The 27,469-nt window shown below is 60.1% G+C and overlaps 1 protein-coding gene across 9 annotated transcripts in view; it reads right to left on the minus strand.

Moving 5' to 3' along the window:
• Nucleotides 1-1,272: 1,272 nt before the first annotated feature.
• Nucleotides 1,273-27,469, minus strand: part of NOL4L (nucleolar protein 4 like) — a 129,577-nt gene continuing 103,380 nt past the window's right edge. For 3 of the 9 annotated variants that reach the window (XM_028118884.2, XM_088026747.1, XM_028118887.2), the window contains 6 exons: nucleotides 14,819-15,096; nucleotides 12,549-12,734; nucleotides 12,278-12,469; nucleotides 11,880-12,002; nucleotides 11,281-11,482; nucleotides 2,734-7,340 (listed from right to left, as the gene is read on the minus strand). In XM_028118884.2, coding sequence (XP_027974685.1) covers nucleotides 7,120-7,340; nucleotides 11,281-11,482; nucleotides 11,880-12,002; nucleotides 12,278-12,469; nucleotides 12,549-12,734; nucleotides 14,819-15,096 — 1,202 coding nt within the window. In that variant the 3' untranslated portion in view covers nucleotides 2,734-7,119. The other 6 variants (XR_003611622.2, XR_003611620.2, XR_003611619.2 and 3 more) reach the window with 6 other exon arrangements.

Below are 27,469 nucleotides of genomic sequence, written 5' to 3' on the forward strand. Positions count from 1 at the left end.
TCTGTGTGGCTCCTGCCACCTGCCTGCTCCTAGGCCCCAAGGACGGCTGGTCGGGGGGTGGGCCTCCCACGGGGAGGGTGGTGTGGCTTCTCCCGGGGCATCTGGCTCTTGGCCTCCTGCTGTGGTTGTTGAGTACGCGGTCCTAAGTTGAGAGACTGAGTTCCCGGCAGGGGAGACTGTTGTACTCATTTACCGCTAAAGGATGAGGAAACCCTAATAATGTTTCAGAATATGGAAAAGATACTATTTTACTGGCTGAGTGAGCATCGTGACTGTTTTATGTCCATCCTGCTCTTAAGTCAGATCCTGCTTGAGAGGGGTGTGTGGGTATGTGTGTGTGTGCTGAATAGAGTAGCCCGTTGATGATCAGGGGCCTCGGGGGACCAGAGCATCTGCCTGCTTGCCTCCCGAGAGGAGGTGGCATGGCTGGGTTGTGCTTGTGTGGGGGCATCGTCTAAACTGATGGGGAAAGTGGGCTTTGTGACCTTGGAGACTAGGACTTGAAACCAAATGTTGACAGTGCCCCACGCTTCCTCTTGTCTCCGTGCATCAATTTGAAAGCCTGGACTAACTGCCTGCCAAAAGATGTAGACAAAAGCCCTATAAGGAACATAAGCGTGACAAAGAGACAGCTGTCTGTGCGGTGGCTCTTAACCTTTCTTGGATCACAGACGCTTGGAGAACCTGACCGAAGCTCCGGACCCTCTCCCCCAGGAATGCACATCCACATGAAGTTGTGCAGACTATTTCAGAAGGCTCATCTGCTCCTTTAGGCAGCTGGGACCCCTCATTTAAGAGCCCCCTGACTGGAAATAAACTGGTAATAAAATCTGGATTTATATAAAAGATCAAGGAGGGGAGCAAGGACTTTGCAAAGGATTCTTAGGTTTCTGGTAAACTGGGTTTCCCTAGTGCATGATAATTTTTATTTTATTTAAATTCAGTTAATTAACATATAGTGTATTAATTTCAGAGCTAGAGTTCAGTGATTCATCAGTTGCATATAACACCGGTGCTCATTACATCACATGCCCTTCTTAATGCCCATTACCCAGTTACCCCGCCTGCCCACCCCCCCCCCGCAACACTCAGTTTGTTTCCTAGAGTTAAGAGTCTCTTAGGGTCTCTCTGATTTCGTCTTATTTTCCCCCCCCTTCCCCTATGCTCCTCTTGTTTTGTTTCTTAAATTCCACAGGAGTGAGATCATATAATTGTCTTTCTCTGATTGATTTATTTCGCTTAGCATAATACCTCATTATTTTTATTATTTTTTTAAGATTTTATTTATTTGACAGAGACACAGCGAGAGAGGGAACACAAGCAGGGGGAGTGGGAGAGGGAGAAGCAGGCTTCCTGCAGAGCAGGGAGTCCGATGTGGGGCTCGATCCCAGGACCCTGGGATCATGACCTGAGCCCAACGACGGCCACCCAGGTGCCCTTCATCATTATTTTTAAATTGTACTTATGTGCATGTTCTCCCCTTCCCCTCCCTGAGTAAAGGGAGGTTTGCCTGTTTTGTCACAGAGTAAATTTCACCGTTCTGTGGGGGCATTGCTCTTTGATGTTGTCCTGTCCACTGTTGACAACAGTGGTGCTAGGGTCCCATGTAAAGAAGTCAGGTGGGGATCAAGAGATGCTTCTCTGTCCTTGAGTGAGGTCTCCTGCTTCCATCGTGTGGAGCTGCCGCGCTTCATCTGGAGGTAAGTGCTTTCCCAGCGCCGCTGGAGTGCTCTGCAGGCAGTGGGACTGGGCTCCGGATGTGCTGGCCCAGGTCGGGGGTTTCCGTGGCCCCTTGGTGATTCTCAGCAGGGCTAGTTTGGGTTAGGACGGGCGTTTCATGGTATCATTGAGGCATTGCGGCCCTTGGTCCCTGCGTTGCGTGAAGAGAGGCATATAACTGCTGTCTTTGGCTTTTACGGTCCCTGCTAATCTTATGAACCTTGGTCCCACACTGGGTTCCCTGGGTGTGGTGGCTTCAAACTATTGCCCCTCTCTGTTTATTTCATATATTTGGGTATTGTATAGAATTTCGGTTTTAAAAAGATTCTTCTGCCATTACAAAAAACAAATGTTTTAAAAACTGCCATGCAATGTGTGTCTGTGTATCTGTACACACACACCACACACACACACACACACACACTTTTAACAGTAAAACTAACATTTATGCTTGTAACTCGCAGAACTGCTTTTAAACTCATGACAGGTTTGGCCCCAGCCATATTCCTGCAAGTTTTCCTCAAGGTTTAGCCTAAATGATCTATGTAGGATGAAAAAAGTCTGTGCACAAGTAAATAGCACTTTTCCCTCAAGGTGGGCTCAGGAGTTTCGGGGTCAAACGGAACATCAGGTGCTGAAGGTTCAGGCCCTCAGTCTCCCAAGCCAGCACCGAGGGCTGGTGTGTGCGAGCCTGGTTTCAGTGGGGCTGGGGGCGGGCAGGGAGGGTGCACGTCTGCGGGGGGGACCGGTGTGCGCCCCCGGGAGTACACCTGCCACCCGATGAGTGCCAGTGAAGGTTCATTTCCTTCTCTAACGGGCAGGGTTGTCAAAAGAAATGAGAGGCTTATTCGTTTGAGGACAGTTTACCGAGGCCTTCCGTGGTGGGCTGGTGCGCTAGCCAGGAGAGGCAGGGTACTTACCAGCAGAGCGGCGGGCCAGTGCGGCCCTGCACAAACGTGCAGGGAAGAGAGCTAGCTGGCAGGGCTGTTGAGAGGACACGGTGGGAATGAAGCATCCAGTTTGTTATTCAGTGTTTATTAAGTAGATTCAGTCTTATATATGATATACAGATTCAAAAGAAAAAGGATTCCACATACTTATGAAATCAGTGCATTTAGCAAGTAATACCATGGAGATAACAGCTCGATTAACAGCTCATTGGTCTTTTGTTAAGTGAGGGAGAGGGACTTGGCCTGTGCTAGTCATTCCACAAACAAAACAGAATTTAGTTGCATCACATAGAGAAGACACATTCTAAGAATTAAAATATTAAGCCACATTTACTGGAAAAAACTCACTCTATAGAACACAAATCCTTTTTATAGAGCATCGAGGAGGAAGTGCTCACCTGCTTAGAAGAGCCACGTTAAGTTGCATAGGTGCATATCTGTAAAAATATAATTTAGAGATGTAGCCATTGATTAATAAAGAGTCACCTTTAAAAGTTGGTGCCATCCACGGTTTGTCTTAAGTGCCATACGCTTACCGTCTGGAGCCCCCTGCCCCTCCTCAGAAGTGAGGCCTCTGGAATGAGCTGCCTCCAGGGGAGCCCTGAAGGAAAGCTTGTACCATCTGCACTGGAAAGTCCGAAAACCTCATCTCAGGGAATTTGCGCACTCCCAAAACATGTCTAAATTATACCGGAGGATTGACAGCCTCTTGGGTCGTCCCTAAATCCTGGGTGGCTTGACCCTGAAGGTCCCACGAGTCACCTTGACCTCCCCACTGCCAGGCTGCTGGGAGACCTCCACCACCCCCCAGCGCTGCCGCGAAGTCCCACTCACACGCTCCGGGAGTCCACGCAGGTGCCCACCAGCAGCTGCTGGGACATTCCCGCTCTGCCCCCTGCTCCTAACGGACCACGCCACAGAGGCGTATGGGCCATCTGCCGCACGGAGATTTTTCCGAGCTTAGAAAAAGTTATTTTTCAGCAAATCTTGAGTTCTATGTTGTGTAGGGTTTTCGTTTTTGTTTTTAGGTGGAAACATAGGTAAAAAGAGAGGTTTTTGTTTTGTGGCTTTGCTAAGCAGATGAGCTTAGTGAGGTGCACCTTCCTCCTCAAGAGCGAGTCTTGCAGAACACACAGGGACTGGGGCATCTGTACATGTAAACAGTACACTTTCACTGAGTCCAAAATTAGGAGCAAAAATACAAAGGTTCACATTGGTCTTAGGTAGATACAGGCGAAAAAGGATTGAGCTGTTTAGCTCAGAAACAACAAAAACAAAGTTTCTAAAGCACCACTAAATTATATAAAAATCAGACCATGGACGGATTGAAACTGGTATTCTGGTGAAATACTTTACTATCTTGTAAAAAGTTTTACAAAAAATTACAAATTAAAAGTATCAACCCTCTGAGTTCAAAGCAGCATTTTGAAAATGAACTGGTAGTTAATCCTGTAACCACCCCTGGAGTCGTAAGTGGCCCTTAGGAATAGGGATGGCGGGGTTCCACCTGTTTGAAATCCTTGAAAACCCTGCTAGCCCCCTCCTGTCCCCCTCCCCCTCAACACTGTTCTGGGGTATAAACTGTACTGGAGGTGATGGTAAAATGAATTTCAGATGGGTCACACCATTACTGGTCTACTAGATGTCTACCACGAAGACCAAATTCCCCTTTCTCCTGATTCTACCCTTCTGCTGGAATTCGCCCCCTGCAAAGACTCTGGAATTGGTGTATTCTACTCTTGAGCTACCTTTTAGCTTAGGATCCCCAGTGATGAATTTGTGCCCTGAGGCCCTCCGTGAGAATTTAAAATGGCTGCGGGGCAGGGCGTTGGAAGCTCCCTTTGGGAGAAGGCAGTCCCTGGGGTGAGGGTGAGGGTGGGACAGCGGTGAGCTGGGTCCAACAGAACCAGCTCTTTGGTGCTCTCCAAGTCAGGAGGAGTGGGGAGGGGTTGAAGCTGCATCTCTGAAAACAAAAGCAAAACAGAACAAGTTCCCTGACTGAACTAGCTAATGGAGTCCTGTTTCCACACAGCGACTTGCTCCTGATTCTGCCCTCAGCCAGGCTTCAGGCAGAGCTTCACAGAGAAGGAGCCCCCCCCCTCCCAGGCGGCGGGGTGACGGTGGCAGAATCCACTGTCCCGGAGGGGCCGCGTAGCCTTGTTCTCACACCAGTGCGCCCGCGCCCAGGCAGGCTGAGGTGGTCAGCTCAGGAAAGCGGGACTGCACGCCGAAATTTAGGCTGGTCTTTAGATCCGATCCCTAGTGTGGGGGTGGTGGCAGCTCCCAGGCCTCCTGTCTCCTGTCTGAGGAAAGCACTGCAGTCGCGCCTGGCCTGGGGCCTGCCTCCCGGAGGGGGAATGACAAGTTAAGCAGTTGGTATCAAGAATTCTAAGGCGGCGATTGTCTCTGCCAGTTTTTAACATTAAGAATCTCACAAATTGCCTGGGGTAACATTTTGCAAAAGACCTACTGATTACTTTGTAGTATTGTTCACACACAAAAATATTTACACAAATTGAAACGTCTGGGAGTAGCACTGAGCAGGTGGGGGCTGGACGCGCGAATGGCTGGGGTGGGGGACGGGCCTTGGGCGCGGGAGCTTGTGCTGTGCGAAGGGGGCGTCTCGGGTGTCCTGGCCCTGACCAGAGGCCTGGAGATTGGCCAGATGGAAGGCAGAGGTGGTGTGGCTGGGGGGTGCGGGGGGTGTTGGGAGGCCACTTGAGAGAGGAAGGACCACCCCCGACTGCTGGGGGCTGGAAGCAAGCACAGGGTGGGGCACCCTACCTCTCAGAGCTCTGGCCCATGTGGGAGCCCCCCCCAAACCTCCCCCTCCGGCCCTCCTGACGGTGGTCTGCCATAGTGCTGGGAGGCAGGTAGCTGCAGATAGCTGGTTTGGGAAGGGGTACCTGCTCTGGGGTCGAGTGGCTGTGGCCCTCCTAGGGTCCATGCAGCCCTGGCTCCCCTGGGGCCGCTCTGCTCTGAGGGAGGAAAGGCTACAGAGGGCTTCTGCCGGCTCTGGGCGGGGGCGGGCAGCGGAGAGCTGCTGTCATGGCTACGGAGTATCGCACGGAGAGGCCCCGTGGGCCCTCTGAGGTGTGGGGGAATCCCTGGTTTTAGCAGCACTGGGAGGTATTGCACTGAGCAAGAGGAAGTGCCTACTGGGGAGGAAGGACCAGGCCGGCCTTTGCTTTTGCCCTTTTTCACACTCCAGGGTTATAGGTTTCTTCCAGGACTGGCCCCTCCAGAAGGGCAGGTCCTCGGAGAACCCAAGTGGCTTCTCTACTTCTGTTGATGGTCCCTTTACTCCAGCCACGGGGGCAGAAGACAGGAGCTGCAGTCTGACCAGGGGCTCGCAGCTGCTTTTCCTGTTTGGTGGCTGCCTGACAGCTGGGGGCCCACCCTGAGGAAACAGGCCCTTCCCGGCAGGTGTCTGAGGGCCCTGGGCCTGTATGAAGTGTTCAGACCCGGCTCCCTGGGGGCAGGTGAGGGCAGGGGCCCTCCTGACTGGCGGCTGTCCCCCAGCTGTCTGTCCTGGTGAACAGCCTGGAGGGCTGGGGCCGGGGGGCGGGGGGTGCTGCAAGCTGCTCCGGAGGGTCACAGCCCTGTCTGGGCTCCAGCTCCTGGCCACCCCTCTGGACTTGCCTCCCAGGCAGACACCGTGTGTGGGGGAGTCGGGAGATAGCCGTTCAGAACAGGCTCAGGGCACATCCTGGAAAAAGCCCACGCTGGAGTGTGAGGTAGAATACAGGTGGCCGTGTGACTGGGGCTTCTGTGGAACGGGGGTGGGGTAGCCGTTTTTGTTTGTCTTTGCTTTGCCTTGGGTGTGGGTGAGGTCCTCCGGCTTGGCGGTGCTGGGCGCTCGGAAGGACAGCCAGCCCGGCGCCTGCCCCACCGCACCCCGCCCTGCCGGCCCCCAGCCCGCGCCAGTGTAGTGATATGGAATGTTAGGTGACAGGGATACATCCTTCTGATCAGACAGACACAGACTGGCAATCTGTACAAACACAAAAGAATCCATTTTCAGAAAAATAAATTACTAAGGGGAGAGGAAGAAAGGGTCCACTTTGTTTTTCTCAATAAATATGCAATTCTGCTCACCTAAGACTTGAAAGGTAATTATCTGGGGGTGGGATTCTAACATCAGGGTCCACGAAGATGATTCTAAATAGAGCTGCGTCCCCAGCGCCTTGTCAGGGGAGCCCCAGCCCTTCCAAAGCTGCCCCATTGGCCTCTTCCAAGCAGGTCAGAGCACCCGTGTGGTGAGATTCCAAAAAAAAAAAAAAAAAAAAAGTGTCCTTGTGCCCAAAGTCGCAGGTGCTTGGCGTGTGGCTAGAAACAGCTCTTTTGGATCCCACCTCTTTCAGAAAACAAAATGTACCAAGTGGTGAGGCAGGAAGCCGGGCCGGGACAGCCTCCTTCCTTAGGGTAGTGCACTCCAGGTGCCGCGGGGTCAGTTCTGCTGTAAAATGAGGTTTTCCAGTTCGTCCGCGGAGCGCAGCAGGAAGGCGGCAGACTCTCGGTAGCCGGCGATGAGCTGCCGCACCGCACTGATCTCCGTGGGGCTGAGCTGGGCGGCGGGCATGGTCCTGCTGGTGCTGTTGCCGGAGGGCGTGGGCGTGGGCGTGCTGGAGGCCGTGGCGGCCCCGCCTTTCATGCTGAGGTCGGTGGGCCCTGTGGAAGGGACAGCGCAGGTGAGGAGGGGGGCCGACACCTCGCAGGGTATCTGGGAGGTGCCGTCACCCTGTGCGTCGTCTTGGGGGCCTGCCGTGGCTCAGGCGCTCGGGCCTCTCGACAGTTGTACCCTAGTGCCTAAAACGGGGCCCGGTCCCAGCAGATGAGATGTGGGGTTCTCTGCTAACCCTCAGGGCGATCCTGCAAGGAAGGGGACCTTATCGTTGACAGGCGGAAGCTGGGGAGGCCTGGAGGTCGGAGGTTTGCCCCAGGTCACGCGGTGAACGTGCGCACGCTGCTGCCTTCCGGGCAGGGTGGCCGGCGGCAAGGGGCTCGGACTCTAGCTCCCTGGCCCTGCTCGCACCTCGGCAGCTTTCTGAGGACCGGCGGGTAGACCGCGCTCCCCTGGTAAAGGGGGTGGCCTCCGGGCAGCGTGGGCCCAACCCTGTGAGAAAGGCCGTCGGCGTCGGCCTGTGCCGTACATGTGGCCACGTGCTATTTGTCCCCCGATGGGGCGGCTGCTCAGGACGCTGCAGGTAAGCAGGCACCTTACACCCTGAGAGAAAGGAGTGTGTGGAGAGCCCCCGAGTCCAGACTGGAGCCACAGGACACCAGGAAAAGAAACACCCACGTGGGTGCTCGGCCCAGGGAGGGGCTTCTGCCCAGGTGGCGGGGGAAGGCCAGGAGCCCTGCTTGGCTGTGGGAGAGGTTGGGGCCAGGCCAGCCGGGGGGTGACGGTGCCCTGCAGGGGAGGGGTTGGGAAGGACAGGGCCCAGGGGTGCCGTCGGGACAAGTCCCCTCTGCCCTCAGAACGGCAGCAGCAAAAGAGCCTGAAGTCTTCTGAAACATCCTGGGGGCGTGTGTGGCGGGGGAGCACCAGGCCCTGTCTCCTCTTTGCCTTTCCCAAGCCGCTCCACGGGTGCATTGCGGGCTTTGGCATCGGGCTCGCCTGAATTCAAGGCCCGCTCTGCCACGCCGCAGGCCACTGTTCCACATCCCTGAGCCTCGGAACCCGAGGAGGCTGCTGGGGGCTGAGCCGGGCCTGTGAAACTCTCAGCACGGGGCCCCGGGAGCTGCCAGGCTCATGGTGGGGGTGGGGAGGGGCGGGCTTCCAGACAGGTTTTGGGGCTTTCTGAATGGGCTCCCAGGAGACACGGAGGCTCCTGGAATTTGAAACACATCCTTTTGAGCTGTTAAGCCTGAACACAGCCAAAGAAGCGCCATGTCTGGGGGTGTGGGAGCTGGAGTGTCCTGGGGGAGGCCGTCTCCCTGTGCCTGCCCGCCGCCCAGTCCCTCCTCGCGCTGGGCTGGCTTACCCTGGCGGGCAGGCGCGGGAGGCTGTCCGTGCTCGTCAGCCGTCTCCCCACGACCCCGTGGGCTCTGGCAGCCAGCGCCACTCATTACTGCATCTACAGGGGCCCTACAGGGGCACTCTCTGCCGCTACAGAGAGAGAGGGACAAGCTCGAGTCACTGGAGGCCTCTAGACTGGAAGCAACACGCTGGGAGAAACTGGAAATGACTGCCGCTGAGGGGAGCTGGTGCGGCCCCTAAAGGGGAAGGAGGCCGAAATGGGCCCATCCGTCACCGTCACCGTCACCGAGGCGGTGTCCTCTCTGACCAAAGCACGTGGCGTCAAGGAGGCAGACTTGGAAACGGCTTATGCTAAGGGACATCCTTGGAATTGAGAGTCCAGGGAGCAGCTCAGTCTGTAAAAATGAAATGCAGGGGGAAGGAGCCGGGCTGTGACTTGGCTGGAAACAACAGCCAAGCAGGCGGTGGGCTCCCCTCGCGGTGGCCAAAGGGCTCCGGGAACAGGCGGGGGGCAGGGGTGCCTCCCCATGGCCCGCAGACAACATGTGGTGGGCTCCCCTCTCTCCGTCCCTCAGCCCTGTGCTCTGAGCCGTCCCGTCTCTCTTGGACGGTAGCCGGGGCCGGGACAGGAGACTGTCCCTACCTCGCACAGCCCATCTGCTCTGGGGTGACGTGCAGGAGTGGGGGCAGGAGTGGGCGCAAGGGGCCCAGCAGCCCCGGGAAAGGCGGGCCGAGCGGACTGTACGGAAGCTGAGCGGCATCTCCCGCCGACCACCTGATGAGCACAGGGAGGAGCTCTGAGCCACTAGCGGGGCGGCCCTGCCGAGGCGCTGCTGTGCCTGAAGGACGGCGGGCAGCGGGACCAGGACGGCCGCCGGTGGTCTTCCCCCAGCCGCTGGGCTCCAAGCCAGCGCTCCCAGGACATGGGCCGCCCCGGGGCAGGGAGACAAAGGAACAGGTCTCTGCCTCTGTGACCTCCCCGCTCACCTCTACGGAAGCAGGGTGCTTACAGTAGGGAACAGAGGCCCCGGGAAGCACAGGGGCAGAGCCGGCTGCCCCTGTCAGAGGGAGGGCGGGCCGCTGTGAGAGCCCCTCCGGCAGGTGTGAACAGGGCCCCCGAGGGCAGCAGGCCCGGCGCCCTCCCCTCCCCGGCGGCTGCAGCCGTGACACAGGCCCCACTGCACGGCACCAGGTCGGGGGCTGGCGGCCATTGCCTGCGGCCTGGGAAGGACGGAGCCTCGGGCTCACCGTGTCCGTCCAGGGGTCCTATCCTCCCTGCCCTGGGACCTGTCTTGGGCTACTCTAACGGGGTCCCCACTCAGAAGGGCTGTCAGGTGGCTCTTCTTCCTGGAAGAAAAGCAGCCTTTCGGGGACAGCCGTTCCTCCTCTCACCGCGAATGGCCACTCAGGCGTCCGCCTCGGGGATTAAGGCCAGGCAGCCTCTTATTTTAGGTTAAGAGGCATTAGGAAGGGATGAGAAGTTAAGCCCAGGCAGCAGTCTTCTAGGGACCTGCACACACTTCCTGGTGGTAGGAGCGAGGTGAGCGGAGGGGGCTTGGGGCTTTCTGCCGTGGGTAGGGGCCCGCGCCTCCCTTGCTGCCCAGGAACCGTGAGGGGTCTCCTGCAGCCAAGGACAAGAGCTTGAGAGGAACTGTTCAGGCACGTTCAGCCTGGACCTCGAACCCAAGTTTCCTGGCCTGTGGGCGACACCTTCCTCCAGCCTACTCAAGCAATTTGGGGTCGCCCTCAGCTCTCCTCCTCACCCCTTTGCTTTTGAATGACCGTCTGTGCACAAAACTTCTGCCTGGTGTCCTTCCAATTCCAATCTCACCACGGGGGCAGGCAGAGCGCGGTTCACAGCCCTCCTTTCTTAAAACCTATCAGTGGCTCCCACTGCACACAGAGCAGAATCCAAGTGCCCGACCCAAGAGGCCCCAAGGTCACCCCCACCCACCTCCTGCCCACGCCCCGAGGCCGCCAGGCTCCTCTCCACCAGCAGAGGCCCCCGGACTCAAGGGGGGCGCCCACTCCAGTTCCCACTCAGGGCAGCGCCTAACGCCACAGGGAGGTCTGCGTCTTTTCAGGGACCGTTTCCCCAATCTGGGGCTGTGTCCCGTCTAGGGAATCACCAGCTTCAGGGGCTGGAGTGGGGGGACAGACAGATGGTTCACTGGGGCCCCAGGTGACCTAGATGGGGCTCCGTAGTGAGAGCAAGGGCTGAGGCGGCCCCCCCAGGCCACAGCAGAACTGGGCCGCGCCTGGGCTAGATGCTGGCTCTGCCACCACCTCCCAGTGACCACGTCCCTGAGCCTTGGTCGGTCGTGGGCAAAGCCCAGGTGTGCAGAGGATTCAACTCAGGTAGAGCAGGGCCTTGGCTGCAACTCTGGGCTCACGGTGGCCCTCAGGGAGCCGAGGTAGGGAGAGGCCCGGCAGGCTTTTTGTTTTAACTGCCTGAAGTTTTCCTCACCTCCCCATCTAAGGACTGGCCGAGACTGTGAAGCGGGGAAGGTCCCTGAGCCACGAGGGAGGCACCTTCCCCGCCTGCCCTGCCCCCTTCCCTGAGGCTGCGCTGCGCACGGACCTGGGCTCCGGTCAGGGAGCCAGAGAGCTTGGGTCCCCCGCACTCACCATTACTGTGATTTCCTGTTTGGAGGGAGGCAGGGGGCTGCAGGTTGCTGCCCAAGGCCCCGTAACCGCGGTAACTGTAGTTGAGGCCACCGTTGACGTACACAGGGTCCTGGGAGTAGGAGGAGGCTGGCAGTGAGTAGGTGGAGTGGGTGATGGCTGCGGAGTCCCGGGAGTGCTGCTTGTCCAGGGCGATGGGCTCGTCCTGCAGAGGGGGAGGAAAGCGCTAGGGAACCAGAGGGGCGGCCGTCCCGACCCTTGTCCCCGGGACCCAGTGCTGCGACCTGCGGGACTCTGCTTGGGTCTCCGTGGGCCAGAGCTGATCTGTCCCAGCCTAGCTAAAAACACTGTAGGAGGCCACACCCCGGGGGGGCCCAGGGCCTGCGTGTGCCAGCCTCCTGCAACTCGGTGCATCCGCCCCAGCGAGGCTCCGTCTGGCTCCGAGGATTGCCCACTGCCCCCCGCCGCCCCGCCTTCACCGTCCCCTGCACACCGGCGGGCCTGGCGGGGGGGGGGGGCGGTCTGCCCAGCCTGGGGGTCTGCGGCATGACTGCCAGCCACCCTCTCACCCCTGCTGCCCGGGGCTGCTGGGGAGCAGGTACCTGGGAGGACTGGTAGATCTCCAGGCGCATCCTTTTGGCTGCTTTTCTCGTCTCGCTCTCGCAGGCAGCTGCCAGGATGTTTTCGGCCATGGCCGAGGTCAGGTGGGGAGGCGTGGGTCTGGTCTGCAGGCACAACAGGGACGGAGCCTGTGTTGGGGCTGACCCAGACAGAACCCTGCCCTCGATGGGGCTGGCACAGGGCTGGGGCGGGGGCTCCGGGCCCGTGCTCCCTGGAGCTGTGTAACCTCTCTGGGCCTCAGCTCCCTCTTCTGTGAGTCTGCAATCATTGGGTGGAGGGCAAGTGTCTGGCCAGGGCGCTGGCCAGGGGCCCCGCGGGTGTGGCTGCAGGCCCGTGGCAGTGCGGAGGGAGCGGGGCGGACGGGGAGGGAGGGGCTCACCATCTCCATGCCGTTCTTCTTCATGCGCCGGCAGGACTTGAGGTACGTGCGGATGCGCTTGCGGGCCCGCTCCTGGAACTCGGGAAACTGCCGGCTGCAGGACTCGATGATGGCCTGGATCTTCTCCTTGGGCTGCTTGGAGATGGGCACCATGCGGTCCAAGTTCTCGTCCACAAAGAGCCGCACGAACATCTGGGGGAGACACAGGCTGTGGGAAGGGCTGGCCGTGGCTGTGGCCCCCGCCCCCCGCCCGTCCCTCGCCGGTGCTCACATTGAAGGCCTTGAGGCGCTCAGGGTCCATGCCCTCGGAGTCGTTCATCTTGTCGTTGTCCTCATGGTCATCATGGTCATCGTCGTCGTCATCTGCTGTGGGGGCCCGGCCCACCGTCAGGTCCTCAGGGCAGCCACTGACCTCAGTCTTGATGGAATCATAGCTCCCGGAGCTGTAAGGGGGCGACTGAGAGAGGGCAAGGGCCGGAGGGTCAGACCGGGCCCGCTTTCGGCCGGACAGCCACGGTGAGCTGGGGGACCGGGACGGTGAGCGTGCCGGGCTGCTGCACGAGCCACAGTGTCGAGGTCCTGCGTCGCCTTCCCTCCCTGTTCCCTTCATCTAGGAATCGGAGGTACCAGTGTCGCCACCCCTCCCTGGGCGGCCGGAGGCAGGACTGCCCGGCCACAGCGGCGCCAGCAGAGGCCCGGGGCCCCAGAGGTGCTGAGCAGAGGTGTCGGCGCTGTACCCGGCAGCCGAGCCCACGCCAGGACCTGCCACATCGTGCGAGGGACAGGCAGACGCAGGAAGGGCTCCCACCACCAGCCGGCCTCTTCTGGTTCTGCCGAGACTGGTTTTGGCTTTGGGGTTTTCCTCCCTGATCCCCAAGGGGCGGCAGCCCTGAGCTAGCAGCCGAGCTGTGACGCAGGCGGCGAGCGTGCTGTCAGGAAGGAGGGGACAGATGGGCTGGGAGAGGGAACCAGCCGAGGCGACAGGTCTCGTAGGCAGAGTGCATCCCCGAAGGTCCCGGGCTGGGGTTCTCCTGTCTGCTGCCGCCCCCGGGGAGACCCTGTGAGCCCCCACGCAGAGTGTGTGTGTAGAAAGGGGGAGTGGGAAGCAGGCCCGGCCCACCAGCAGAGAAGGGACCTCCGCTGCCTGTTCCCACCGCCCGAACTGCTCCCAGAATCAGCCCCTTCTGGGGAGCACAGCTCCTGCTGAAGAACAGACGCATGAGGATGGACACAGACCGGCGCCCAGTCCCACAGCAGCTGCCGCTACCGGGCTTCCTGTGACCGTCCCACAGGGATCGGCCCTCCCGGGGCCCCCGGCCTGGTGCCCGGCTCTTGATCCACACACAGACTTGACAAGGGGCAGAGACACCTAGGTCGCCCGGCCTCCTGCTGGGTCATGTCAGACTTGCCGTGGAGAGGCAGAAGACCTCCCGGGCCCTGGGCACATCACATTCCCAAGCCGCTCCTTAGCCAAGTCCTCTGCCGGGGCTGGAGGAGATGGAGACAGAAACCGCAGGACACAAGCTGCGGGCGGCACCGATGCCCCATCTCACTTCCGTGGCCTGAGGTCACAGTGGCAAACGCCCCCTCTGCGGCTCTCTGCTCAGCGCAGGTAGCAGCTAGGCCTGCCCCTTGCACTTGGGAGGCGAAGGCCGCGCTCTGGTCGGCACCTGCTCCGTGGCCCGAGCTCAGACATACGGTGACAACTGAACACCCACTCATCTGGAAAGAACTTTCCCGTGAGATGGGCCATCAGAGGCAAGCCCTGGCACCCACCCCACGCCCTCTGCAGCAGAAGGCAGCCCAGGGAGGGGGAGGAACCTGTGTAGGGGGACATGGCTGGCGCCCAGGGGTGCAGGGCTCCGAGAAGTCACCTCTGGCTCCGCCGCCCTGGCAGGAGAAAACTCTCCCGCGACAGTTCCCGTGCCCAGTGCTGCACTGCACCACTGTAGGAGACCTTAGTGGCCCAGAGGCAGCTTGCAGAAGTGTGGGGGGGGGGTCCCGGGAGGCAGGGGGCAGTGCTCAGGTGGCGAGGGCACCAGCATTGGCCACCCTTCCTCCATGCGCAGCCCACATCAGCCTGATCTACCAAGTTTCAAACATCCACATCCCTGGGGCTTCAGAGGCCTCGTTCTTTCTGTGCACCATCTGTGAAATGGGGACAGGCATGCAGAGTAGCCCCGAAAGGCGGGGCCTCTGTGCTCAGTGCGGCCCCTTGCTGCTCTAATCTGCAGCAGACTCTGTTCTCGGGTAGAGCGGAACAGGCCACACATCACCCACCACCTCCACTGAGGCCAGGGCCAAGCCCTCTTCACAGGAGGTGACACCTGCTCAGAGAAGGGAAGGCCTAGCCTGAGGTCACACGCCGTGTGATCTCATTCCTGAGCCTCCGCAGAACGCCCGGCATAGCGGCCAGGGCCTCCACGCTGACTTGGCGTCCCGGCTCTGGGCACATAAGCATTTCATGTCAGCCTCACACCGCCCTGACAGGCACAGGAAGAAGGGGGCTCACGGCTCCTGGGGGCCCACAGCCCCACACACCTCAGGGGTGGTCTTCACCCCGTACTTGACACGGCTCCGCAGTCCATCGGTGCTACAGCCGTCGGAGGGGTAGGAGGGCGTGCCGAGCGCCGTGCCCGGTGGGAGCTTGTCGCACAGGTTGATGGGCTGATCTTCAGAGGTGGCGGTGAAGTCCATGGGGGCCACGGCGCCGTTGCCATTCATCTCGGGGAAGGCGGGATCGCCCTGCGTGCTGCTCGATGTGGATGGGTTCAGGGTGGAGGAGCCATTGCCGCTGCCACTCTCAGAGGAGGAGTCATCTGGAACAAGAGGCCTGGGTGTGAGGCTCCACCGCAGCACCTACTGTCCCCTAAGGCCCCCTGGGGGATGGTGGCCACGGCAGCCCCAGGGAATACTTGCCCCATCTTGTCCTCACCAGCATCTCTGGGCAGGAGGTGAGCGCGGCTGTCCCCTTTAGGGGCTCCAAGAGGCTAGCTCTGCCCCTAGCCGATGTAGGGGCACGGTCCCTCTGCTGGAACCAGGCCATCGGGGTGGAGCAGCCGTGGGGCGTGCAGGGCATAGTGGTCTCCTGCACTCCACACCCGAGGCACCACGTCCAGGCTGAAGGGAGGCCCGGCTTCAAGGGCCTGGGAGTGAGTGGCTGCATGCCAGAGGTCCTTGGATACCCCAGAGGTTGCTTGGGGCCTGACCAGCAACCCCCCTTCCTCTAAATCACCACTGCCCTGCCCCTTCACACCCTCTCCCCACAGCAGGCTCTCAGCTTCCTTCATCTGCCCAAGGAGAAGGAGCTGATGCCCCACTGTGCCCCCCCCACCCCTCAGTTACCCACTCCTTCCTGCAAGCAGGCCCCGCCTACCCACAGTGTGCCCCCCACAAGCCGCCTTCGGGGTGAGGCCACGTGGCCTTGGACATCCCGAGCCAGGGCTCCAGGATCTGGCCTCTGCATTCCCTGCACCTCAATGGGCCATCGCCGCTTTCCAGAGGTGACAGCCCGACAAAGCTCTGCTGAGGGCGCCCCCTGCTGCGGAGAGCACAACACTGCCTGGGGAATCCGGGGAGACAAACTTGAACGAAGGGGCTAGACATTTTCAGATAAAATTCCAGGCCCCTCTCCCCAATCCAGGCCCAGCCTCCTGCTTGATCAGCTGAGATGGCAGAGACCAAAGATACTCCAAGCTCCCGGGGTCACTGTCAGGTGAGTACCACGTGGTTCCCCGTGGCGCCCAGGTGCCAGGCCGGCCGGCCCCAGCACCCAGAGACGCTGGGGGAGGGGCAGCCACAGTGAGCCCTGACCGCCTCCCAGGCCGCCCCTTCCCCCAGGCCAGGGTCGCGCAAGACCCCACCCCCACTCTCCCAGCCAGCAGATTATGAAGATTTAGTCCCCGGGGCTGGGCATTGGGCACGCGCACCGCCAGAGCGTCCCCATGGCGACCGAGCGGCTCTAGAGCCCCAACCAATCGCTGGCCTCCCGGCTGCCCGGGGGCGGGGCACGGCTGCCCATCAAGCCGCCGAGCCCTGGGCAGAGGGGGATGGGAAAAGCCGCGGCAAAGTGGCATCCCTCCCCCTCAGCTGTCGCAGGTCCCCCGGGCTAGGCTGCCCCTCCCCTCCTCTTCCTCTTCCTCTGGGCAGCCACCGCTCCCTGCATCCTCCTGCAGGTCAGCTCCAGGCTCGAGCCGCCCCACAGCTTCCCTGCTTGCTCCGCTGCACCTCAAGAGTCCGTGTCTCCCCCTGCCCCCCGGGCCTGGGGTCCTGCAACCTCTGGGCCCTCACCACCCATCTGCCGCCCCCCCCTCCATCACAGATGGGCCAGGTTCTCCTAACGCAGTATCTCCAGCAACCGAGCTAGACGTTTGTGGAATGAACAAATTACCCAGCAGTATTTACTGAGCACCTACTGCAGGCTGGCCCAGTCCCAGGCTGGGAAGAGAGTCACGATGACCAACCGGGTGCCAGTCCTCCTGGAGGGACACACGCACATTACTGAACCACAGGAGAGTGGCTGCCCTCCCTCCCCTCAGTCCCAACCCCAGTCTCCACCCCACCTTTTTCATCACCCCATAACCTTCCTGTTCTCCACAGCCTGCTGAATAACATAGAAAAATGCAGTCCAGACTCCTGTGGGCTGTGTTCCTAGTCCCGTGACTGCTGTAGCCCGGGTCCCACTCTGCCGGCCACCGTGGGGCCTCCCGTCTCCAGGCCTTTGCTTGGGCTCTGCTGTCTGCCTGCCATGTTGCTTCCAGCTCAGAACATCTCAGTCTACCTTCAAGGCCTGGTTCATTGCTGCCTCCTCAGGGCAGGCCTCCTCCCCTACTGTCCCTAGGAAGGAGGTACTCACAGCCCTGACGAAGCCGGTGCCCATCCCTCCTGGGAAACTTCATGCCTCCTTAGCCTGGCCCCAGCTGAGTCCTGACAGCTGCCCACCTCCCACCGGGGCAGGACCTGTTGCTGAAGAAGCCTCCACACATTTAGGAGCCTCTTCTGGAGCTGAGGTGCTGGAAGGCAAGGATGGACACCCATGCTGGCTGATCACATGAGCTCCTATTTGCTCTGGCAGGTGCCCATTCTTAGCCCACCTTGCAGGTGAGACTTCACACTCTGGCACCATCTCCATCAGGCCAGCTGCTTGACCTTGGAGGTCTTTGTCCTCCTCCAAGAGGAGGGGTTCCTAGGAGGGCACCAGCTTGGCACATAGTGAGCCAACGTCCCGGCGCTCAGCATGGGCATCAGGCCCACAGCCTCCCGCAGTGCCCAACCCCTGTACAGGCTCAGACATGGCACCCCAACCGCCTGCCTCCCCGACCAGCTTACCTCCTGGGAGGATGGACCTCCCTTGCCCTAAAACTCTGGTGGGGGGGCAGGGGAAGGGGGAGAGGGGAGGCAGGCCTACTCCCTACTCCCGGGCCCCTTGCAGCTCAGGAGCCCGGGGTGGCCCGGACTCTTGGAGCTGCCGACTCCCTTGCCCCGGGGCTGTGCACCTGTGCTGGTCAGCCGGACAGCCACGGACCCCGGCTCCAGTCCGAGCCCCCGCTTCCCACTGCTCAGATGCTGCCCTGGGCTAGTAAGGCAAGTGGCTGGGCAGGCGGGGCCGTGAGCTACCAGGAATCCAGATCATGCATTCCAAATGTTTAGAAGAAACTGGGAATCTGCACCATTCTGTAACTATCCAGATTTTAAACATTAAGGACTGACTTGCATTGTTTACATTTTGAAAAACCTTGCCAAATAAATGGATAAAACACAATGGGGTCTATCCATGCAACGGAATGTTATTCAGCCATAAAAAGGAATGAAGCCCTGACACCTGCTACACCGGGGAAGAACCTAGAAAACATCGCACTGAGTGAAAGAGGCCCAGTCACAATGGGACAGGCGCTGACAGTCTGCTTCCATGCAGTGTCCAGACGAGGCACCTTCCCAGAGACAGAAATATCTGGGGGCTCCCCGGGGCGGGGAGGACTGGACATGGAGAGCTACCGCTTGGTGGATGTAGAGTTTCTGTTTGGGCTGATGAAAACCATATTTTGGAAATCATGGTGCTGCTCGCCCAACACCGTCAATGTACTTAATGCTGCCGAATTGTATACTGAAAAACGGTGGAAATGGCAATTTTAATGTTACACCTATTTACCACAAAAATCCCCCCAAACCAACCAACCAACCATCCAAGACCTGGAGCAGACCAGCGGCCCCAGTTCACGAGCTCCGTGCATCCCCCACCGGCCAAGGTTCTCCGCCTCCACACCACAGCCAGGAAAGCCAGCCATACACAGCCCTCACCAGAGGGACAGAAGAGTCACAGCGCATGCGCCCCCCGTCACTCCGCCCAGGCCACCTCAGCCCCGCGTGCCAACCGCGGGCCTGCACTGCCTGCCCCGGTGCCGTCAACAACTCAGGTCCACTTTTTGCCAACCGGAGAGGCCACGGGTTTTAGGCAGAATGCAGAGGGCCTGTGGAGCGGGATGGACGTGGGCTGTCCATCAGATGCCACTTTACCTCCCTGAGCCTCAGTTTCCTTTCCAAAGGGGTGTCATGTCAGTAATACAGGATTTGTAAGGTATAGACAATACCTGGTATAGAGAGTAGGTGCTAGAAAAAAAAAAGCGAGTTCTCTGCACCCCACACTCTCACTTCATCACGCATCTACTTCCTACGCACACACGCACACACGCACACCTCCAAGGGCCCCTCAGAGCCCAGCACCGCGGGAAGGCATGAGCTCTGAGGTGGGCACATATCTGAGGTGGTGCCCTGCCCACCCGTGTCCCTTCCTTGCTTGAGCACTTACTGGGTGTCCGGCCCATGCGAGACACTGGGGATGCAACAGTGAAAAGAGAGGGGTAGTTACTGTCCTGGGGGCTCATACTCTCGCAAGTAAAAAAACCAAACAGAAGGGTTCTAGAAGAGACTGGGCTCCAAAAAGAGAGTTGTGAGCTTTCTGGCCCTTGATCCCTGCTCCTCAACCCCCCAGTCCTGACTGCAGGGCCCCATCTCCAGAACTCATCCCGAGGAGGGTGAGACACTATGAGGAAAGAAGGGACGGAGAGAAGATGAGAGGAAAGGAGGGAAGGCTTTTTGGAAGTAGCCCATGGAGGAAGCCTCACGGGAGGAAGCTGACAAGGCCCTGAGGCTAACTGCCCCCCCATGGGGGCAAAGGTGCTGCTGGGGGATGGGGGGGTAGGGGGGGTAGGGGGGCGGGGATCTGTCCGCCTCCCAGGGCAGTGGCAGCTGCAGGGACTGAGTTCAAACCCCTAAGCGGGAACCAGACTCCCTCCAGGGGTGGCCGCCTTCTTGTCACCCCACTCCAGCTGTACACCTTTCCACCTGCTCTTCCCTCCGAGGACACTGTCCCCAGCTCTCTCTCTCTCTGGTGCATTCCCTCCCCTCCAGGGATTTGCTTCAAGGTCACCTCAGTAAGACCTCCCTGCCCCCACTCTGCCATGCTGACCCCTTTACCTACTTTTTCCAGAGCATTTTAATCACCTTCTCACATACTATGTCTATGGCCTGTGCCCCAACACCCCCGCGCTGTAAGCTGCCCCCGCCCTGCAGACCCAGAGTTAGCAGGGCTGTATGGGGGCGGGGGGCAGATCATTCCTGCCTCTCCAAAAACCATACCCCTCCCTCTAGTGAGGGCACCTACGTCTTCCAGGGTGAGCACATGTCCCACGCCTGGCAGGTCAGCCCAGCCCTTCCCAGTGACCAGCGGGCATCTGACCAAGCTGGACCCATGAAAGTCAGTCCTGGGACTCTGGCTGAACTGTTTGGAAAGAAGTGCTCCTCCCCACGCCCCAGGGCTGCTGAGCCCATCCAGCAGGGCTGAATAGCTGGCTCAGACAAATCCCCCCGAGTCCATCTGTGCCTAAAACCAAAGAAGAACCTAGACTTTTTGGTTATGGGAGCCAATAATTTCCTTAGCTGGAGGCAGGCTTGCATCACGTGTGTCCGGTTTGGTCTCTGGGTGATCCACAACCTTCCCTCTGGGAGGAGAGGGCCTGGAGCCAGCGCCAGGCCCACCACAAAACCCCAGGTCTGTCCCCTGGCTCCGTCCTGAGGTGGCCGATAGCCCCAGGAGGGGCTGGTGGCAGCCCTGGCCCCTGCAGTGCCTGACCCGTTTGGGGAAAGAAGGAACAGAGAGCAGGGTCAGCACCCCAGGCGGAAGTTCCCGGCCACTCTGAATTCTTCCCTCCTCCCCACTCCCTCCAAAAAAGTGTGATTTAAAGGAGCTATAGGCACATACTCAAACCCACGCCCCATTCCCGAATGAGACCGGCAAGTAGGTGGGGGGAGCAGGTGCGGGGCCTCCCTGTCTCCCGACCTTGGGCACAGCCCGTCTCCTTGGCTCCTCTTATCTGCAGTCCAGGGAGTTGCCGCGGACGCCCTCTTGGGCTCTGATACTTTATGACCCTGTGGAAGAACCCAGCAGGCCCCATGGGCAGCGGGGCCCGAGCTACGGGGCGCAGGCCTCCGGCCATGGGACTCTCCGGGCAGGCACGTGTGCCAGCTGAACCCGCCCCACACCCCCGGCTGGAAGTGACCCTCTGTCCCCACACCAGCCTCATCATTGCCGCCGTGCCAGGAGGCCCCTCCGGGACGGGCACCCCGCCCGAGGCCAGGCTGCTGGAGCCTAGAACCATGCCCGCAGGCCAAGACTGCCCCCCACCTGTGACCGTATGAGCGGCAGAGAAAAGGGTCCGCTGATGGCCACGGGGAAGCGGCTGGGGAATGCACCCCTTCTGAGCATGTCCCCCCACCCAGGCCTCCCCAGCTCTGGGCAGGACGCAGAGCCCACCACCTGTGCCCGGAATGCCTAGGGCAGGGAAGGACTGCGGTGCCCATCTATTTACCGTGGGGCAGTGTGCTGCTATTCAAATGGGGGAATTAGCGATGAATGGGGGAAATTGTTCCTCCCTCTGTCCCGTCTCCAGAAGGAGACAAAAACCCCTTTTACCTCGGGAAACAATGCCCTTATGTGGGCGCCAGCGCCCTGCAGCCCGCACAAGCCTGGCTCTGTGCGAGCCGCCAATCGCCACACCGGGCTCGGCACCCCCCTCCCCCCGGCCAGTGGCACCCCCTCCCAGTGGCAGACCCACACCAGCTCCCGCGGCGGGCTGGGCCACGGTGGGAAGCTACTCCGTTCCTGGGACCTCGGGCTGGGCATCCGCCAGGCAGGCTGCCTTCTGCAGCCAGAGGTGCAGCAGCTGAGGCCGCACCCACACCCCCTCCTCCCTCCTCCGTGGGCTGCTGCAGCGGCCATGCAGGGAAGGGGAGGGGAGGGGGCATCAATAATTCACACACAAAAGAGCCGGCGGGGGTGGGGGGAGGGTAGAGCGCTGGAGCCCACAGCCCCACCGGCAGCCCCACCGTGGGCCAGGGCGACGGAGACACCAGGGCCCGGTGGGCTGCCCGGGGCTCTAGGCTGCAGGCTGGGGGCGCCGGCTCCACTCTGAATTTGGGTGTGCACCTCACCAGGGCCGGTCCGCGCCTGCTCTGACAAAGGCCAGTGGCTTGGGCCGTGTTTACATGATGCATAGTTCCCAGGAGCACCAGGCTCCTGGCAGGCTACCCTGCTCTTCCTCCCGGAAGGAAGGGGGAGGGCCACGGGGTCAAACGGGGGACACAGAGGAGCTGGGAGGGGGCAGTACCCCTGGGATCCCACCATGCCCGCACGATGGGGCCACACTGGGTGTCCGCCCCGCAGTCTGGCGGTCAGGCCCCGGCTGCCCACCTAGCCGTCCCTCCTAAGCATCCCACTGCACGCTTGCACTTCCCCTGCTCCCCACCGGGCTCCTGGTGCCACCAGGCCAGGGATGCCAGCACCTCCATTCCACAGCCCCGCCTTCCTGCCCGGTGGCCCCTTAAGCAGCACAGCCACCTGGGTGGGTGCTCAGGGCCTAGGGCAGCGCGCAGTCTGGTAGCAACGGACTGCGAGCCATGCGCTGAACTTCCCGCTTCCTAGTGGCCACAGTTAACAGGTCAAAAGAACCAGAGAGAATGAATTTTAATGATCTATTTTATTTAGCTCAATATATCCAAAGCCTTAATTCAACCACCAATACTGTGTTAAAATGGAGCTATTTTACATCCTCTTTCCTACGAAGTCTCTGAAACTCAGCGTGTACCCTGCACATGGCGCACCTCCATCTGCGGAACCTTGTCGGGAGCGTCTCTCCGGCTGCAGCATCAGCGCAGACCCAGGGTTTCCGGATTTCCCCCTCAAACTGAAATAATTTCTCTCAGAGCAGGAACCCTGGGGCTTCTGCCCCTAGTGAAGGGTCCAACCCAAAGATGAGTTCAGGTCTTGGGAGCCGGTGGCCGGTGCCACCCACAGTGGGGTGGATCCTAAGCGTCAGGTGCCGGGCACACCCACTGTCCCTGACTTGTACAACCAGCCCTGCAGCTGGCTTTGAGGTGGGGGGACCAAAATTTCCCTGAGGGAAGTCACTGGTGTCACAGAGAGTGAGTGGCAAAGCCTAGATGGGCCACTGATTCCCCAAAGCACCCACCCTCTTTCTCCTCTCGGCCTCCATTTGCCTATCTGTGCTATGGGCCGGCCCCCACCTCTGCCACCGCCCCGCTTCCCACTGCTTCTCCCCCAGCACACACTGGTCCACGCGCCTCAGGGGGAAACGCTCCCACTACGGACAGGCTGGGTCTGTGTCTTCCCAGGCCCGACATCTCCCTGGCCCCACCTTCTAAGTCAAGCACAGGCAGCGAGAAATCAATGCTAATTCAATGTACAAAGCTCTAGCCAAGATGCCCACTGCCCCCTCTCCCCGCCCAAAACAGATCATGTGTTCCGAGAGCAAACAGAGACACCTCAGGCGACCATGTGTGAATGATTCACAGGGCAGGGCCCAGGCCCCGGAGCCCGTGTGTACGCGTGTTGTGTCTGAGGACCCTGGCAGGTCCTCCAGCAGCCCTCCCAGGAGCCGGCCTGGCCTCGGTGCATCCCAGTCCTTAGGTCAGAGCCATGACGCCAACGTGGCTCTGGTCACTTCCTGGTTCCCGGGAAGGTCGTCCTTGGACAGGCTAGGGTGGCAATGTCTCTCCTTCATGCCTCCCACCCTGAGCTTTCTCTCCAGGGGCTGCGTCCGTAGAGGGTCAATGGGAAGTTGGGGTCTAATGCGCCCAAGACTGAGGGGTGGGAGCAGCGGCAGGGCTCTGACTTCCCCGACCGCCCAGCAGACCCAAGCATATCTTCCAGGTGGATGTGTATGTGGGGTCTTGCTCTCCCTTTCTTAGTAGGTGAACCTCACCTCAGGCTCTGGAGCCCACCCTACTCTAATGTCCTTCCCAGGCATCTGGGGGCCTCAGACCCTGGCAGCCTGCACAAGGCCCGGGCTGTGCAGGCCCAGCCTGCTCCTGGGATAAAGGGATCTCTCGGTGCTGTCTCCCAGCCTCTCTTACCCCTCAGTGGCCAGAGGCCAAGACAGCCTAGCATTGTCTGTGCGGCCTGCAGCCCAGCTGATGATGGACACTTTCCTGTGACCCGGGACTGCCAGGGTGGCCTACAGCCAATAACCGGAAGGACTTGGGCCCCAGTTCTCTGTTCCTTGGGGGAGGGGAGGGCAGGAGGGTCATTCCGTGAAGATGTTTGGAGCCTTGAATAGGAACAACAGCTCTTGCTCTGGAAGGAGGGAGTATGACCTGCAGCCAGAGAATGAGGCCCAGACCCAGGTTCCAGCCTCACTGCAGACAGTTGGGGTCAGGGGGGTGGGCAGGGCCACGATAACAGGTGTGGAAGAAAGAACGCGTGGCATAAAAGGTCCCTGCAGGAGAAGTCCCTTAGAAGCCATCCCCGGGAGGCCACGGTTTAAGTGACCAGGGAGCAGGGTGGACACCCCCAACCTTGAGTGTGGGGTCCACAGGGTGGCAGCTGTGGCAGGCCCTGGAGCTCCGTCCCCAGCCGAGGGCCCGTGGGAGGGTGAGTATCTGGGGCTCAGGGGTAATGCCAGTGACCGAGCCCAAATGGCCTGGTCCCAACTCCTACTGGCCCCCTCCTCACGAGCAGCAGCCCCGCCCCCTGCCAAGAACACGCCCAGCACAGTGGCTGGGACACAGGAGGCAACTGCTGCCCAGAAGCCTTCTCCTTGGATGCCAGCACGAACTCACAGCGGCCTGCTTAGCTGCCCGCCAGTGTGGAAGCTTCGGTCAGGGTTTGCCGGATCCAGAAGCAGGGTCCTGGAGGACTCGGGGTCCTGGCGCATGTGGGTGGGGTGTGGGACAGGAATTCACGAGATGCCAGGACATGTTGTGAGTGCCTGCCCTCCCGTTCCAGCTTTTTTTTTTTTTTAAGATTTTATTTGTTTGACAGACACAGCAAGAGAAGGAACACAAGCAGGGGGAGCGGGAGTGGGAGAGGGAGAAGCAGGCTTCCCGCAGAGCAGGGAGCCCGATACGGGGCTCGACCCCAGGACCCTGGGATCATGACCTGAGCCAAAGGCAGATGCTTTAACGACTGAGCCACCCAGGCGCCCCTCCAGCTCTCTTTCCAAAGAAGCAAGACTTGGGCTGGGCGGGGGTGGGGGAAGAACAGGAGCAAGGGACACTGGTGTGATGTAAGGAAGCTGTGGTCAGAACCATACAGGGGTCATGGGACAGAGGGGACCCAGAGGGACCTGAACAGAGAAAGAGACAGGACCGGACCAAGGGGGGCTAATGAAGGGTCTGGAGAACTGGGCGCAGTGAGGAGAGCCCCCCCAGCCTGCATGTGCCAGCTGACCATGGGTCCCGGCGCCCGGTCCCCCAGGACCACCCCTGGCACTAGGCCAGCCACGAACGAGGAAATGGCCCCACAACCATTCGTCGAGCCTCCCCATCCCAGGAGTGTGCTGAGCTCTGTCACTGCCTCATCTGGCTGTCTGGTGCGGGCGGCGATCTGCCCTAGGCCCCACAGTGAGCCGAGGAAGGACGGAGCCTAGGGCAGGGCAGCGTGGCTATGGCCGGCCCACTTCCCCAGCACGCGGCCCTGCAGGGACGGGGGAGGCACCCAGGGAGAGGTCCAGGCCGGTGAGGAAAGCCGGGGCGGCCCCTGCTGCCCAGGCTGCATTTCTGGGCAGTGGCGGGCCCTACCCAAGGACACAAGAGCAGCAGGCAGGAAGCCTTAGGCTTCTCACAGAGAACTCCCAAGGACCCCAGGGTCAATGGTCACAATCCACCTGGAAGATATGCCTGGGTCTGGGCCTACGTTAAGCAGAAGCGAGGAATCGGAGCCAACAACTTGCTGAAGACCACCTCGCAGGGACAGGACGGGGCAGGCTAGAACCAGCTCGGGAGACCCACAGCGGAGTGCCTGCAGGGAGCCGTGTCCAGCCAAGACCCGGCCCACAGAGGTGACCCCATCTCTCTCTCTCCATCCTCCTGGCTGTGGCCCTCTCTGCCCCGGCTCTCCTGTTTGGAGCCTGGAGTCAAAGGGAGCTTCTGGAGACACGAAATCCCCAGGAAATCCCCAACCCTGGCATTCAGCATCTTCTTGCTGCCCAGCCTCTGCCTAACCTGCTCCCTGAGCTTCCCAGGCACGCCTCAGGCCCACTCGGCCTGCCCTCAACATTGCACCAAACACAGCCTGCTGCGCGGGGCTGCGCTGGTCCCCCAGCCCTGCCACCAGATGCTCAGACGCCGTCTGTGGAGCACCTACTCCGTGCTCGGGGCTGGGGATAAAGCCCCAGAAGAGGACACTCGGGCCTGTGCCGGGCCTGGGCCCCACAGACGCTCAACAGAGGGACTTGAATGTCCTTCTCATGAATGGCCCAAACGTGGCTCCAGAGTCAGAGAGACCCTTGTGGTTGCTTGTGGTCCCTCTCAGGAGAGAACATGTCCTTCCCTGTAGGAAAGGCTCGGTCATAGCTCCAAGCACTCGGCAGGCTCGGGAATGGGGATTCCAGTCACTGGGATGACTGGACAATCTTTAAAAAAATGCCACATCACTCACAGGAGAGGCAAATGACATTAGGAGGAAAAAAAAGGGGCTGCAACACGACACGATCCCCCTGTCTTTTTTTTTTTTTTTTTTAAGAAAACAAGACTTTTATTATGTGCACAGAAAAGACTGAGAAAAATATGCCTCAAATACTAGTCATTTTGATTTTTTTGCTCCATTTTTTCCCTAAATTTTCTACAAATACAATACTTGTGAAATAGGGGAAACAGAAGATATGTTTCTGCAGAGGCATGCCTGCCCTCAGGCAGCTTAGAGCCCACAGGGATCCCCTGTGCCTGCGCCCCTCCCTCTCCCACCAGACTCCCCGAAGGCAGGAACAGGGCTTATCAGCCTTGGCATGACAAAACCGATTCAGAGCCCTGAAAGAACCAAAGGCCCCTCAATGCCTGGTAATGGGCACCAGACGGGAGGCTCCTCCAAACCCTAGCACCCGCACTGGAGGGAGGGAAGGGGGGAGGTTGGAGGGGGGGCCCCAGAGGCCTGGAGGAGTGGTCTCATCTGAGAGGCACAAACCAGAGGCCCTGAAAGGCCCCAGGCCACCACCGGGCCCTGGCCCAGCCATCCCCACCCCCACGGCCCTGCAGGAAGACGACAGTGCAGGAAGAGGGAAGCGGGACCCTCCGCTCTCCGCTGGTGCTGGCTTCCTGTCTGCCGGGGAGGTGAGTAATGTCCGCTCCCCACCCCCTCGCATCCCTTCTGGAGGCCAGGCCTCACATTTTCCGTTCAGGAAGGGGCAGAACAAGAGGCCAGTGGAGCACATCGAGGGGAAATCAAGGAGTGGGCCCTCGCCTGGCTCCGCCAGCTGCAGCCCCAGACCCCGGCCTAGCCCCGTCGGCGAAGTTCAGGACGCCTGCCGGCTCACCTGGCCCGTGTGTGTGCGCTCTCGGGTGCGTTTCTATTCACTCATTCATTTAACAGACACCCCCCCCCCCCAACCTGCTCTGTGCCAGGCACTGTGCCGGGTGCTGGGGGCCTGGCTTCCAGGGTGCTATGCTCTCTGGGGGAGAGGTGGACATCACACAGATCATCCCAATGACTGGGTGTAACGACAGACGGACATACTATTTGGTCCCAAATCAACGCTAGACTACAGTGTCTCTGGACAAAGTCCCAACAGTTGGCTTCTACCAGGTATCTTCTCTCCCCCCGCAGAAGGCAGCCCCTGGGCCAAGGGTTTTTCTAGGCACCTACGAAGTGCACAGAGCTCTGTTTGGACTCAAAGCCCAAAGCCT

Source organism: Eumetopias jubatus, unplaced genomic scaffold, assembly GCF_037043125.1.
Source record: "Eumetopias jubatus isolate StellerSeaLion01/CBP00866 unplaced genomic scaffold, mEumJub1_p1.0 scaffold_9, whole genome shotgun sequence".
Taxonomy (NCBI): Eukaryota; Metazoa; Chordata; class Mammalia; order Carnivora; family Otariidae; genus Eumetopias; species Eumetopias jubatus.